Genomic DNA, 16732 nt, shown 5'->3' with positions numbered 1-16732 from the left:
CGACTCTAACGATTTTGATTTAACTTTGCAGACGTAATATTCAAAGCAATTGCAATAAAACTGCATTTTAATTTTTTTCAAAAAAAGTCAAATAAAAAAATATTTTTTTTTCATTTACCTAACAAAATTTTTCCCCAACATCAACAAAAGTTTTTAAAAAAATTGTTTTGAACAATTATTTATTACCGGTGCCTATCATAGAACTGTTTTATTTTATTTCCAACTTTTTCTGAAATGACTTCATTCATTTTAATAAAAACAGATGCATTTGAGCAGTCAGTCACAATATTAAAATTTTTAAAAATGTTCAAAAACTCATTTTTGAATTTTTAAAAAAATATTTCCTTTTTTTTTGACAATCAATTTTCTGTGGGGTTCTAGGTCAATGATAAGAAAATAATAAAAAAAAAATATTTGTTTCATAAAAAATGTTACCCATACGCCACAGTGTCCGTTTAAAGGCTTCGCCATATATTACCGGAATGAGGTTTCGGTACCATTATTTTAACAAAACATATTAATCGCCACCTTGGAGAGCTGCAACATGTAGTTCTTAGAAATGATTAACGAAAAGTATGATAAATTCAATACGGTGTTAAAAAAGCTTGATGTTTTATTTTAAGTTGATTTTCCAGTAAAAACAAAATTTTTAAACTATAAAATATCCAATGTGCTATTTGGGAAAAGGTCAAATAATCTTCAACATTGAAAAAGAAATACAGTCCACGGTTACTAATTCTTTTATTTACATTTTATATTGTTATAAATAAATAAAGTAGATTTTCTTAAATTAATCTATACAAATATAATATTTTATTTTTTTTTTTTTATTTGATTAGTTTAATTTTTTATTCTTATTAAAGTTTTTTTTTTGTTGTTTTCATTTAATAAAAATATTAACCTATTTGCGACTAATCTGGTGGTATTTATTTTTATTGTGGAGTTATTAGGTATAAAAGAAATAAATTACAATAACCATTTTAAAAGGTTATAAAGTTAAAATACCTTTTAAATTTTAATTATTATCGAAAGATAAATCTTAATATTCTTACCAAAAATTTAACATTCTTGAATAAACCTATACATAACAAAGTATTATTATTTTTTTTAAATTTAATTTTAACTTTTGGTTCTATTTATTAATATAAAATATTTATTTTTTTTTAAATTTCGTTTTTAATTTAATTTAATTTTTTTGGAAAGTTTCTAAAAAATATTTCGGAAGGATAAATTTATTTTTTTTTATTTTGCTTGTGTGAGTTTCAACTTTATTTTTATTTACGTATAAAATTCGATGTTTCTATTGCAACGACATGTTTTTCTATTAATTGCAAACACTTATCCATTCTTCAATTTGACATTCTTCACATTCGACATTGCAGCACCAGTTGAATTTACAATGGCAGCGTTCCAAACGTTTTTCCTTAACTAAACTGTAACCTCGCCCGCAACAGAGTGACGTACAGCCATCATTGGTTGTACTATTGCGATTGCACTTACGCCCGACCGTTCCTGAAAAAAATTGAAAATTATATTTTTAGGTTTTGTTAAAAACGCCAGTATTCGACATACCTTGAATATCAGCACTAAGGTCACGTTCACAAAAATTCGGCGAACGCTGATAGTAAAACAGCGCAGTTTCTAATTTACGAAGGGACCTTACAGTGCTTTTGTCTTGTTGTAATTTCCTCTGCGATGGACGTTCACTGCGCTCATTCGATGTTCCCATATTGGATTTTTTATTACGTGATCGCTTGAGTACGACTATTGGTTCACCATTACCTAAATTCGATTGATCTACTAAAATGGCACGACGGAATTGATGTTTGAGGACTCTTCCAACAACATGGAAATCAGGTGCTGACTTCCAGCACGTCTTCAACTGGCAGCTGCCAGACATACCATGGCACTTGCAACGGAATTCCATATTATTTGAAACGGCCTTTAAAAAAAAAAATAATGATTGTTTCAGTTATCATATAAAAACGGTTCATTTTTACCATTCTTCCAGCATGATTATTATGTAAATTAATTTTCGATTGAATATCACCGGCTTTTTCTCGACAATCGAGAAATAATTTCGAAAATTCAACGCCAAAATCCATATTGTGCGAACAACCGCCCCATTTCCATCGACTGGCTATTTTCGAACGTTCGTATTTTTTCTCCTCTTCAGGTGTGAGAATTTGATTGGTCTCGAGATATTGAAGAAACATTTTCTTCTCTTTGTCCAGACTCTGACGGAGATTTTTGTTGAGGGTTTTCCTATTGACTGATGGATCACAGCCACAGGACATGAGACGTCCTTGACTGCAAGCTCTGGCAACGCTGTGTGCCACACCGGCAGCTGATATGGCAAATGCAAATGCACTTTCCCGATAACCTGCAATAAAATAATAGAAAAACTTATTATGAAAGATCCTCAGGAAATAAATTTCATTGATATTGTAAGATTGTAACACATTGAGCTATATCTACAAATATATCGGAATAATTTTCTAGTGCAAAATAATGTTTTACAATTGAGTTGAGGTAAGAATCTAAAAACCGGAAATCTAAAATTCAGAAAATCTAATATCCCTAGGGTCCAAAATACCGAAAACTCAGAACTCCTAATTTGCCGAAAACTAGAACCTCAATAACTTGGTTAACTGAAAACCGAAAATCTTAAATCCGGAAAAATGAAAACTGGAAATCGAAAATTAAAATCTTACGAGTATACAAAAAAATTGCTGTAAAATAAAACATTTACATATGGCAAAATCAAGTGTAGTTGTAGGTGGATTTTTCATTTTCCGACTGAGTTTCTAGATTGCATCCCGGCGGGATTCTTGTTGCCCTCATGAAGAACCAAGGATAAAAAGAGTCTATAAAAAAAAAATGGGTTGAAGGGTGTTCTTCGCGTTAAAGAGAGGGGGTGAAGAGTGTGTGTACACATGTACAAGCGACTGAAGTTATACTTCTCACTCAGTATATGCTACACGCAACTTACCACATTCAATTTGTCACATACAACTTGTCACATACAACTTTACGCATGCAACTTGCCACATTTTTTTTTTTTTTTTTTTTTTTTGACGGGAGGAAATCTTCAAAAGACACTTGGCAGTATTCGACACCAAGTAGTGTGGGACTCTTAACCACTAAAACCACCTCTTTATCAGGACCAATCTTGAGAGATCGACATCAGATTTTTCTTTCTTAACTTTGTAAAATCACTTTGGGGGAAGTTTAAACTTTTAATACTTTCCCATGTTTTTTTAGACCATAAGCTCATGAGGCTTGGTTCTTCTTAATCTCCGAACATGGTTTCTTGTATTCAAGACGGACACCATTTCAGAACTGGTATGACTTTGCAGTCTCTGATTATGCGATACAGCGTATTTTATAACAACTTCTGTAACCGTTTCTATTTGTAGGTCACGATGTAGATCGCTATTTCTTATGTACCAAGGTGCATTAACTATTCCACGAAGGACTTTGTTTTGGAATTTTTGGATGATTTCGGTAGGGTAAAAGCGGGTGATATGGCGCGGCGGGTGAGATGGCGCACTTTAAATATCTTTTACATTTATTGCTCTAAAAATGTACGAAAAATATTTTTAGGTTTCTTTAAATATTTTAAATCGAAGTAGCCAGTAATCGTCTCTTTACCTGTGATACAAAAAATAAAAAAAAATTTCAAAGCAAATCATGTGATGATTTTTTTCGAATTTTTTTTTCTCCCTTTTTTTTTGTTCCGATATTTTGTGAGTTGTTGGGATCTTAGATGCCCTTGATACACCAATACATACAAGAAAGTATAAGTTATGCATTGCGTGTGAAATCTGAGCTCTAGTTCTATCTGCTTTTTATGGGTGCTTACGAATATAAGTTATGCACAAAAAGGTGAGATGGCGCAGTTTTTTGAGGGTGAAATGGCGCATTCCCTACTAGAATTTTTTAATTGAGTATAGTTTTAGCATGTGCCATATCACCCTCAAAATATTTTTTTAAGTAATTAAGCCAAGTTCAAATTTTATAAAAAAGACGACTAGTTGCTATCTATTATACAGCATGCATTGGTGCTTGACTCCTTCACATCGTTCAACCATTTTTGCAATGAATTTGGCTATAGAAACCTAAAACAAACTCATGCGCCATCTCACCCACCCTATAGGGGGAGATGGTTTTTTTTAAACTTTTTTTCTATATTAATTTAAAAATATAAATTTAAAATATAAAATTCTGTAAAACAAACGATACGTTGGATATTGAATATAGAACATTTTTGCATTGTTAGAAATATGAAATGTGGTTTACTTTGAAAAATATGACAAAAACAAAAAAGGTATGCCATCTCACCCGCTTTTACCCTATTTGTTTTCTTTGTACAGCCCCATAATTGGATACCATAGGTCCAAACAGGCTTTAGTACTTGATTATACAGCATTATTTTGTTTTGGGTTGATAAATCAGAGTTGTTACCAAGTAACCAGTACATTTTTCTATATTTCAAGTTTAGTTCTTCTCTTTTCTTTTTGATGTGCTCTTTCCACTTTAGCTTTGCATCCAAAGTCATTCCAAGGTATTTGGCCGTATTGGGGTAAGGTACAGCTTGATTATTAATGAATATTGGAATATTGTTTATCTTTTTATTTGTAAAGTTTATATGTGAAGATTTTGTTTCATTGAGTTTGATACGCCATTTTTCGGTCCAATCTCTGACTGTGTCGACGGCATATTGCAGCTTTACTGCTCCCCTAGAGACACATTTGGCGGGTACCAAAATTGCGGTATCATCTGCAAAAGTAGCCATTATGGTGTGATTCCCAACTGGGATATCCCTTGTGTATAGTAAATACAGGGTAGGACCTACGACACTTCCTTGTGGTACACCGGCTTCTATTTTCTTCAATTCCGAATATTCTTGATCGTACCTTACTCTAAACAATCGGTCTGAGATGTACGATTTTAATATTTCATAGTACTGTCTGGGAAGATCCCTTTGCAGTTTGTACTCAAGTCCCTCATGCCAAACCTTGTCAAAGGCTTGAGCAACATCTAAGAAAATAGCTGAACATACTTGTTTTTCTTCTAATGCTTTTTCTATTACATCCGTTATTCTATGAACTTGGTCTATCGTGGAATGTTTATTTCTAAAGCCAAACTGATGATTTGGGATTAACCTTCTTTCTTCTATAATTTTGCTAAGTCTCTTCAGAAGCAGTTTTTCAAAAACTTTTGCCATAATTGGTATAAGCGATATTGGTCTGTAAGACGTCACTTCTGTAGGTGGCTTACCTTGCTTGGGTATGACAATAACTTCAGCAATTTTCCAATGGTGTGGGACATACCGTTGCTTAAGGCATGCATTTATTATATATTGGAGTTTTATGAAGGCTTTCAAAGGCATTTCTTTCATAACCTGAGCAGTAATTAGATCGTAACCTGGTGATTTTTTATTTGATAGTTGACGTTCAACTTGCCACATGCAACTTGCCACATGCAGCTTACCACATGCAACTTGCCACATACAACTTGCTACAACCAACTTACCGCATTCAATTTGTCACATACAACTTGTCACATGCAACTTGCCACATGCAACTTGCCACATGCCACCTGCAACATGCCACATACACTTCCACATGTTTCATACTGAATGGCACATGCCTTATGCTACTTGCCACATGCAAGATGCAACATGCACTTGCATCATGTGTCATGCCAAATGGTACTTGCCACATGCCACTCACACTTGCAACATAAAACATGCAACTTGCCACGTGATGTGTGTGTTTTTTTTTTTGCCGTACTGCGGAGTACTGCATTTTTAAATACTAAAGTACTGCCAACCCTAAAGGTGAAATGACAGCCCTGCTGCCCAGTTGCAGATAGCGTCATAATCCCTTTGACATTCTTGTCAAAAAAACAAATTTTCATACCCACCGTCCCATAAGAAGTATAACTTCAAAAATAGTTTGTGGAACATAATAATATTACACATGTTTTGAGGTTATTTTTTAATGCTGAATCTAATAACATAAAAATGAAGTCAATACGATTGCTCTAAGAAAAAATATTACCGATTAAACGTAAGGGCGCTTGTTTGTTTGACTTCAACATGTAAAATATATCCGAAACTCATTTGAAAAACATGATACACTGATGAAATTCGAGATGGACGTTTAAGATAAGGCAGGGACAAAAAATCTAAAAAGTTATTAAAAATATTTTTGGTGAAAGGGTGTTTTTTGATGGGTTGAGTTATGTGTGAGAAAGGTATCAAAACAGCTGACATACATTTTGTTAATTTTTTAATCTTGGTGAAAATATTTCTTTTTTTTTATAAGAACTAAGAATCCACAGAATCTACAAAATGTTCTTCAGTGAAAGAGTGTTTTTTTTTTAAGAAATAATGAAATTCAGAATAAGTACCATACAAACTGGGACAAAAAGTGTATCGCAATGAAAATTGAAATCCCTTAAAATTACTTTTCTAGTTACCATTTATGTTTCTTTCTTAGTTCAATTGTAGCATTTTTGCTTTTTCATTACTACAACTACTCTATAATACAATGTATTCTACCTCGTTTTTTTTAATTCAATTGTTATATGACGATAATTGAATGATATGACCATAAACAAACATATATAAAAAAACGTCATTCATAAAACTCAAATTGTGACATTATATCCAAATCAATCCAAAATCCCGTGTAGGTCAAGATTATTATCCAGCATTCAAATATCATCAACATCATCATTTAACATATCATCAAATAATGTTCATCGCGAAATGTCATCTTTGACATGGTTCGTTCGTCCGCGTCCACATCCATGGCCAAGGGAACTGGCTGACACATGGCTACACATTCGAAGACATCAGTCAATTGTCAACAGTTCGCAGTCAATCCATGATCAGTGCATTCAATCAAGTCGTAATCAAATCACCCCAAAGATCAATCGAAGGTGCAGCATGCTGCTTGCATATGTCTCTTATATAGCTAGCAAGTTGACAACTGACATGCAGACGATGACGCTATAACAAATAATGTTGTATGCAAACCTGATGGAGTGGATTTGAATTAAGCCACAACGTCTATCACTCACATTGATGTGACAGATTGCTCCAACCTCTTTCCGATTGCCAATGACGACTTGACGACGGACGACCGAAGACGATGGTTGATGGCACCGATGCGATGACGAGTGAGGGAAATGGCACAGCACATTGCTCAGGCTCACGGAACAAGAATTGTCGTCCCCCATATCAATGATATGGTGCAGCTAATGCTGGTGATGGTGGTTTGTTGGTGGCAAACCACTGAATGCTTGTTGCCATTTCGGTGATCATTGATTACGACAATGACAATTGATCACTAAACATATTGTTAAATCGCCATCAATCAAATCGATCCTCCACTCTCAAACTCCAACTCAAATCCAATTGACTATAAGTTTCGTCGACTTCAAGTCAAGTCGATTCGGAATGCCCATCGTCGTCATCATTGTCTGTCGTTTGTTTCTTCGTCTTTAAAAAAGAAGAGCAACTGCGCGCAAGCGCAACAGAAAAGTAGGTACATATTATATGCGAGATGTATGCATGTGGAACGTGGAAGGAGATGATCGTCTGCATAAATTTATGCAGCGGCAACAACACCGCTGAACATAAATTACGATCTGTGGTTCCTTTGGGACCGACATAAAAGATTCATTGCGATCGTTGTTGATCCGTGAAACTTGCATGCTGTACACATTTCGATCGAACTTGAAGTCGCCGGTCATCAATATACCGCACAGCAGTTCAGCAGCAGTCCTTCACCAACGAAGAAGAAGAAGAAGTTCTCTGGACAGTTGATATAGGTCGTGTTTTTTTTTTTATTTTTTTCCTCCCTTTGACTTTTTGACTAGCCAATCACTTACACAGACAACCTAAATCGAAAATCAAATAAAAATAATGTGCGTATTCAAGTGGAAAAAGCGTCATCAAAATTGAATGATATTTCGTTTTCGAACTTAAGGATTTCAAATACAAATCAGGGAATAAAATGATGGGATTTACTATGGTTTCTATGTGGAACTCTTAACGAAATTGTCCTGGTGTTATATAATTTCATTGATCAGGAAGCTGTGGGACCTGGGACACAAAAAACGAACGCAGTAAAGTAAAGATTGATCGACAAAACAAATTCTTTTTCGGAATCAGCATTCTTTGTATAAACTATAAACTTTTTAAGCATTTTTTAGAAGATCAATTTGGAGTTGAAAGTTTGAAATAGCTCTGCTTGCCGTAAACGAATGTAAAAATTTACCTACTTGATCAAAGAAAAGGGTTTAAAAATAGGTACAAAGTGTGAAAAGTTGGTTTATATTGATTGCGAGCGTAACTGAGATTTAATAAAAAAAAAAAATTGATCCATTCCATTAATTTTTGTTTGAGTAATGAAAGTTCTATTATTCGGGATTTTCAATTATCCGTAATGGGCTCGGTCCCGACCATCCCGGTTAATCGAGTTTCAACTTTTAACTTGAAAGTTAAACAATAGACTTTATTTTATTACTTTTCTATTTTAACTTTTTATTTTAAAACATTTTGGATGCAATTTTGATGATATAAAGCTTTAAAAAATGCCTTTTCAGTTTAGTTTGCAGTTTTGATGAAATCTTAATAATATATTCAACTCGACCTAACATACGTGAAGTCACTAGAAATAAAATGCACGACTTGGGTCGCACGTACTTGCAAAGTCCAAAGCACTTTTATGTTAGTTTACTTGTACATTTTAAGAACTGGCTCTATATAAACTAAAAAAAAATTGATAATAATTGATATTGGGGAAGAGCCGACATTTAGGCGCAAATTTTGTTATATGAAAAAAAAAAAGAAAATTTATGTGACTTTTTTGGAAAAAAATAAAAATGCAGTCTTATTGCAATGGCTTTGAATATTACGTTTGCAAATTTTAATCAAAATCGTTAGAGCCGTTTTTGAGATATTTGGTTTGAAATGGAAAATTTGTATGGGAGGTACACTTTCTAAACGAGATATAAAAAAACAAAAAAAAAACAACTTTTAGAATTCCATAAAAATCATCTGTTAAAAAATTTTAAGAAAATCCCTCCACTCGTTTAGGCTGTGGAAATGTGTACAGATGGACGTACAGACGCACAGACGCACAGACGCACGGACGGAATTGCGAGACCCACTTTTTCGGAGTTCGCCATCATCGTAAATATAGAAGCATGTGTACAAGAAAGTAGCATAAAATATAGCTCCGCAAAAAGTGATTTAATTTCTTGTTATACAGTCTTAATAAACATTTAAAGTATTACCAAAGTTTAATTAAATCAAAAATCTACTTACTTTTCATAACTTTACATTGAACATTTAATTTAAAGCATTAAAACAAGTTTGGTTAATATTTTATATTTTAATTTCTGTGAAATAAAAATACAAAACAACTTGAAATGTCAGGTGAGCAACAACGAAAGCTCAGGTCGATGGAGAAGAGTTCTTCCAGTCCAAGCTCTCATATCAGTTCCCCTGTGACAAACTCTGCTACATCAAAATTGTGGAACAAAATTGAACTTCGACTTAACAAAATTGAGACTCGACTTGAATCGATCTCTAAAACTATTGTATCACAACTAAAATCTGAAATTAACACAATGAATAAAACTCTTTCTTCGCGCATTAACAATTTAGAACGTGATGTTGATGAAAAAACGAAAACGCTTACAAAGTCATTCAATGAACAACACAACGCTTTAACTTTGAGGATTAATAATTCTGAACTTGATTTTGATGACAAAATTAAAAAACTAGAAAACACATTCAATCAGAGACTCGGATCATTTAATCACTCATTGTTTACATTGGGTAACCGACTTGACACATTGGAGCAACAGGGAAGTAGAATGGACACGCACGAAGAAGAGCTTTCTCTAGTTAAGGCACAAATGTTAGAAAAAGATAACACTATGTTGAAAATGGAAATTGATGCACTTGCACGCAATAATATTTCCGGAGATCTGGTACTACATGGAATACCAATACGAAACAATGAAAATCTTAGGAATATTTTTGATCGTTTCTGTAGTTTAATAAATTATGTACCGTCGTCACCGATTCACATTCTTCGCACTAAACCGAAAAACTCCTCAACAACAACTAGTGCAATTATTGTTAAACTTCTGCACGCACAAGATAAAGTTAACGTTTTGAAAAGTGCAACTGCTTACTATAAGCTAAACTCTAAAGCTGTAACCTTGACTGATCTTGGGTTTGAGGGAAATAAGTTTGTGCGAGTGTATGAGAGCTTAACTAGACACAACCATTCAATTTATAGAAAAGCTATTGAATTTCGAAAGAAAGGTATCTTGCATGCTGTGTTTACTAGACAAGGCAGAGTTTATATTAGACAAACTAATGATGAACAAAGACAACCTCTATGTATAACAAGTGTAAACTCTCTTGAAGTGCTTTGCTCATATAGTACTTCTACAAATACCACCGTTGATATTAACTCTGTTGATCAGATAATTGATAAGGAATCAGAGGAAATATTTTCACACGCTAATGCTACTAGTATGGTTGTTGTTGCTTCTGATGCTGCTGAAAATGAGGAAGAGTTTGTTGCTGTTGCTGTTGGCCCATCTGGACATGAAGGTGTTGTTGGGTGTTTTGATGCTGCTGTTGATTTTGGTGATGATGTTGTTTGATGATGCTGTTGTTGTTACTACGACGTTGACGTATGAGTCTATACCATATTATTTCTACTTTAACCTTTGTTTACTCTATTTCATTAATTTTGGTTATTGGTCTCATTTTAAAATTAAATTTCTTGAGCAGAGTTAATTTTTATTTTTTGCAATATGATTGTCAGAATTTTTTATTATAAGGGTTTCTTATTTGAATCATACTTTAATTTTTTTAAAATATTTACTTTTTCTAGTTGTATTTATAAATTAATGGAATTTTCTTTTTCTTATATTATTAACGAATGTCTTTTTAATTATTTTATATTAGTGCAAATTGGGTCCTCTTTAAAGTTGGTGATGGTTTTTTATAAAAATTTCTTTGTTAAAAATGGTTTTTGGTACAGATCCTGATAATGTAAGGAGTGTTTTAAATGTGATGTGTCGTGCTTTTGATGGCCTTAATATTTGCTGTTTGAATGCTGAGAGTATAAAATCTAAATATTCAGTATTTTATCAAATGTTTAGCACCTCTATGGTGGATGTCATTATGGTATCGGAATCGTGGCTGAGTGCTCATAATTCGAATGCTCTTGTGGCCTTACCTGGTTTTAAATTGTTCAGAAATGATCGTAAGGACAGGGTTGGAGGTGGTGTGTGTTTATTTGTGCGTGAGCATATTTCTGCATCTGTAGTCTACAGGTCAACTGCTGCTAATATTGAATTTATTTGTGTTGAAATCAAAAATGCAGTTGAGAAATGCTTACTTGTCTCTTTATACAGCCCTCCAAACATGTTTAGAGAAGAAAATTTATATGAACTAAAAGATACGCTGTTAAAGCTAGGTCCTAGGTACAGTGGCATTTTGATCGGGGGTGATTTTAACGTAAATATTTTACTTAACAATAGTGTAACGAGATTATTAAACCATTTTTGTGATGTTATTGGATTGTCAGTTGTAAATTCCCTTTGGCCAACTTGTTTTAAGTCTGATTCAAATCCATCCTTACTGGACATGTTTTTGACAAGTTCGAAGAAAAAAATCTTAGGAAATGATCAAATTAGGCCTACATCTGATTTCATTCATGATTTTATTTTCTGCTCTTATCAGTTTGAAGTAAGTACAACGAATTTGAGTCGCATAATTAGTTATAGGTCGTATAATGGCTTTGACCATGAAAATATACAAACGAGTTTTCTGAATTCAGAATTGAATGAGATTTATTTTTCGTCAGATGTTAATACTAAAGTTTCAATTTTTAATAATGTTGTTACCAGGCTATATGATGAATATGTTCCAATTGTTACAAAAGAATTTAAGATCAAAAAATGTCCTTGGTTTAATGAAAACATAAAGGCTATGATTCGAGAAAGAGAGCGTTTTTTCCGGAGATTTAAAGTTAACAGAACAGAATTTAATAGAAGACAATATACAGTAGCTCGTAATAAAGTTATTTCTCTTATTCGCAACTCCAAGCGAGAATTTATTTCAGCGAAACTTGACCCGTCTCTAGCTTCTAAAGACTTATGGAATAATTTAAAAAAACTTGGTCTTAAAGAAGACAAAAATGAAAACAAATGCCCTTTTAGTGCCCAATCTATGTCTCATGTCTTGATCCCGCCTTTTTCCGGTTCAAGTATTTCTCATGATTTGTTTAACATTGCTGATGATGAAAATACCTTCTCATTTGTTTGTATTAGTCATTACGAGTTATTTTGTTCCATAAAGTCAGTTAAATCAAATTCTATTGGTCCTGACGGTATATCGCCAAAGTTCTTAAAGCTTATTCTCCCTATTGTATCTAGCCATCTTCTTCATGTAATTAATTTCTCAATTTATAGTGCTCAATTCCCAGATGCGTGGAAAAATGCTAATATAATACCAGTCCCTAAAAAACCTAATCCTTCTCTTCCTTCTGATTTCAGGCCTATAAGTATATTATGTTTCTTATGTAAAGTATTTGAAAAAATTATTCACGACCAAATCCAAACCCATATAACTGAAAGTAACTTGCTCTCACAGTGGCAATCTGGGTTTCGCAGCAAACACAGCTGTGAGTCTGCTGTAGTTAAAGTTACTTCGGATTTTAGATATGCGATCGATTGTGATAAATTTGGTGTCATTGTGTTACTGGATTTTTCTAAAGCCTTCGACTGTATTGATCATTCCACCCTCCTATCTAAACTTAAGGTGAAATTTAATTTTTCTAGCACCTCTCTTAAGCTTATGAGCAACTATTTATTGAATAGAATTCAACGGATAAAAACGGATGTGGATACTTGTGATCCTATTTTGATCAACGCGGGTATACCGCAGGGCTCAGTATTGGGTCCACTTTTATTTTCATTATTCATTAATGACCTACCGTCAGTAATTAAAAATAGCCAAATTCATTTATATGCTGATGATGTTGTACTTTACATCTTTCGTTCAATTGGTTTGATGGAGGATGGTATAGAAAGGTTAAATGAAGATCTTAGTAATGTTCTCACTTGGTCGAACAACAATTCTATGAAACTTAATCCAGCAAAATCTGTCGCTATGCTATGTTCTAGGGACCAGTTAAGTTTTGAAGAATTTCCGCCGGTAATTCTTGACAATGAAAGAATAGTGTATGTAAATGATGTTAAATATCTTGGCTATAAAATAAATTGTAATTTAAGCTGTTGTGGTGCAATCTCAGATACTATCAGGAAAATTTATTTTGGTCTGCGATCTTTGAGATCTTCCTCTGAGTTACTGTCCCCTGATATGAAAAAGTACCTCATTAAATCGTTGATTTTGCCATACTTTACTTTCAATTGTACAGTATATCCGATTCTTGATTGCATATGTAAGCGTAAACTTTATGTTGCTTTTAATGATTGCGTTCGTTTTATATATGGTATTCAGAGACATAACAGTGTATCCCATTTACATCGTTTCCTGGTTGGTATGAGTTTTGAGAATTTTTTGAGATACAGACTTATTCTAAGGTTTCATAATGTCGTCCACAATAGATGTCCTTCATATTTAAGTGAATCGATTCAGTTCGCCAATTCTCCACGAGGATTGAAACTAATTTTACCGCGTTTTTCACACATCATCGCTGAACGCTCCTTCTATGTATCTGCAATTCGTTTGTGGAACTTACTTCCAAACGAATTGCAGAATATAGCCTCACCTGTCGCTTTTAAGAGGAAACTATATTTGCACTTCTCAAATCCTTAGGAACATTTGTTTATTTATAAATTTTCATGATTTTGATAACTAAATATATTAATTAAATTAATTTATTTAAATATATTAATTAATCATCTTGCTTAAAAATATTTTTTTTTTTGTATTATTACTTTTTAACTTAAACTTACTATTGTAAAATTGTAATTTGTATATATTCTAGATACTCTAAAAGATTTATATCTTAATGTGTCTTTGTTAACTCTAAATTATACTGAAATAAATTGAAATTAAATTGAAATTAAATCGTAATGTTGGTTTTGATTAAAACCTCAATTTTTTTTTCGACACGAAACCAATACTTGCCCTATTGATCAAGTAAAAATTTACACTATAAGTAAAAAACAAGATACCTTTTAAATTAAAAAAATAATGTTGAATATTAAAACAACATTTATAAATATTCTAAAAGTTCACCTAGAAATACATAATTAGTACAATGTACATGTATTTGAAGGCACAATTAACAAGTTTGTAAAATTAAAAAAAAATGTTACATCGACTGCGTTTCCTTCTACTTTATTGATCTCAGTATCGGAAGCATCATTAACATTGTTTTTAAAAGACCATTTTAAGGGTTTACATAGTCATGACAACTTCTTTCTCTATTTTTAATTGATTTTTGATGATTGTCACTCGTATAGTTAAAAGTTTTTGTTAAGTTCAGTTTTCGTCTTAGCCCTTTTGAACCCAGCGTTACTTTCATGTAGCATAATATTTAATAGTTCGTAAAAAATATTCCATTAAATAATTTTTTAGGTTTCGATGGCTTAATTGAAAGATAATAATGTCTAGTTACTGGAATAGTACAAAAATTTACTCAAATATCATATTTTAATTTTTTGTATCGAAAATGGAAATGACCATTTTTTTTTTTTTGCTAACATTTTTTTTATATGGTCGTAATTTTGAAAAAAAAAAGATATAAAAAATGTAAATCGAGAAAGTGTCATGTTTTTTAGCTTAGAAAAAGTAGTAGGTATACATTATTATTATATAAAAAATTATTTTCTCAGTTGTCCGGCTTTTTTTGGTGGTCACAGACAGTGTATGTAACTTACATGTAACATGAGAGTAACACATTAGTTTTTAAATTAACTTTTTGATATCCATATTTCTTAGTTTTAATGTTCTTGACACAATAATACTGACAAATTTTTTAAAAAAATTGATATTCATAGTTTGGGTTCCATAACCAGTGGCAACACTGCCAAAAAGCCATTAGAGATGCCGCCTCTGAAGTGCTGGGTTTCACAAGGCCACCACAATGAAACCATTGGTTTGATGATGAATGGCGGCAAGCACATGCAGCTAAACAAAAAGCATACAAAGCGGCGCTGCACAGAAGGACCAGAGCTGCCAATGAGCTCTACAAGCGGAAAAGAACAGGGGAACATCGGCTTCTCAGGAGAAAAAAGAGGCAAAACGAGAAAGAAGCGATCGTGGAAATAGAGGGATGCTATAACAGGAATGAAGTTCGTAAGTTTTACCAGAAGGTAAAAAGAACATCTCAGTAGTATAAACCTAGAACTGAAGCCTGTAAAGACCAACAGGGAAACATCGTAGTAGAGACGCAAGCGATGCTGAGAATATGAAAAGATCACTTCTGCAATCTCTACAATGGCGATGACGAAGCCAACCCCGCCCAAAGACAGATTGCACCATTCAATATCGACGATGAAGGTCAACATTTAAGTCCTCCCGACCTGGAAGAAGTCAAGGCAGTCATATCCAAGCTTAAGTCAAACAAAGCCGCTGGAGCTGACGGCCTTGCTGCCAAACTATTTAAAGCAGCAGGAGATGACCTGGTTAGGAGTATGCACCAGCTCATCTGCCGAATATGGTCGGAGTAAAGCATCCCCACAGAATGGAATCTCAGCATCGTGTCCTTAAGAAAGGAGACCCTCTAACCTGCGCCAACTACAGAGGAATCAGCCTCCTTAGCATCTCATATAACATCCTCTCTGCCGTACTATGTAAACGTCTGAAGCCGTTCGTCAACAACCTGATAGGTCCTTATCAGTGTGGCTTTAGACCAGGAAAGTCCACCATCGATCAAATATTCACATTACGGCAGATCTTGGAAAAAACCCAGGAACAACAAATCGCTACCCACCACCTGTTCATCGATTTTAAAGCCGCGTATGACAGTATATACAGAGATGAATTGTATAGAGCTATGTCTAGTTTTGGCATCCCTGCAAAGCTCGTCCGGCTGTGTAGGATGACGATGGAGAGGATGATGATGTCGAAAAAGGTTTTAGACAAGGCGACGCACTGTCATGCGATTTTTTTAACATGGTTCTTGAAAGAATTATACAGAAATAGTCCATTCAGCTGCTTGCTTATGCCGACAATATTGACATAATTGGAAGAACTCAGCGTGATGTCAATGGCGCTTTTGTAAGCATTGAAACGGAAGCGGCAAAAATGGGTTTAAGGGTCAATGAAGGCAAAACCAAAAAAGGACACTCAACACCGACGCATTGGACAAAACGTCACCATCGACAGCCATAACTTCAAGGTAGTAAAGAACTTCATCTACCTAGGCTCCGCTATAAACACGGACAACAACATCAGCGGTGAAATCAAACGGAGAATTACTCTTGCCAACCGCTGCTACTTTGGTTTGAGAAGGCAATTGACCAGCAAAGCCCTCTCTCGAGCAACTAAGGTGTCTCTATACAAGACCCTTATCATCCCAGTCCTGCTATATGGTGCAGAAGCATGAACTTAACGAAGGCGGATGAAAACATCTTGGATTGTTTTGAGAGAAAAGTTCTTCGTGCGATTTTTGGTCCCGTGTGTATTGATGTTGATTGGAGAAAA

The 16732-nt window shown here is 33.8% G+C and overlaps 1 protein-coding gene across 1 annotated transcript in view; it reads right to left on the bottom strand.

The window, feature by feature from the left end:
* Positions 1-1181: 1181 nt before the first annotated feature.
* The window catches only part of LOC129906758 (protein Wnt-10a), a 69136-nt gene continuing 53585 nt past the window's right edge, over positions 1182-16732 (bottom strand). Inside the window, exons 4-6 of the mRNA XM_055982659.1 lie at positions 2001-2383; positions 1573-1942; positions 1182-1512 (exon numbers count right to left, since the gene is read on the bottom strand). Of these exons, the coding sequence (XP_055838634.1) occupies positions 1325-1512; positions 1573-1942; positions 2001-2383 (941 nt within the window). The 3' untranslated portion in view covers positions 1182-1324. The remainder of the gene's footprint in view (positions 1513-1572; positions 1943-2000; positions 2384-16732) is intronic.

The sequence above is a fragment of the Episyrphus balteatus genome, chromosome 1 (assembly GCF_945859705.1).
Source record: "Episyrphus balteatus chromosome 1, idEpiBalt1.1, whole genome shotgun sequence".
NCBI lineage: Eukaryota > Metazoa > Arthropoda > Insecta > Diptera > Syrphidae > Episyrphus > Episyrphus balteatus.
The sequence above is the reverse complement of the archived record's forward strand: the minus strand, read 5'-3'. Positions and strand labels throughout refer to the sequence as shown.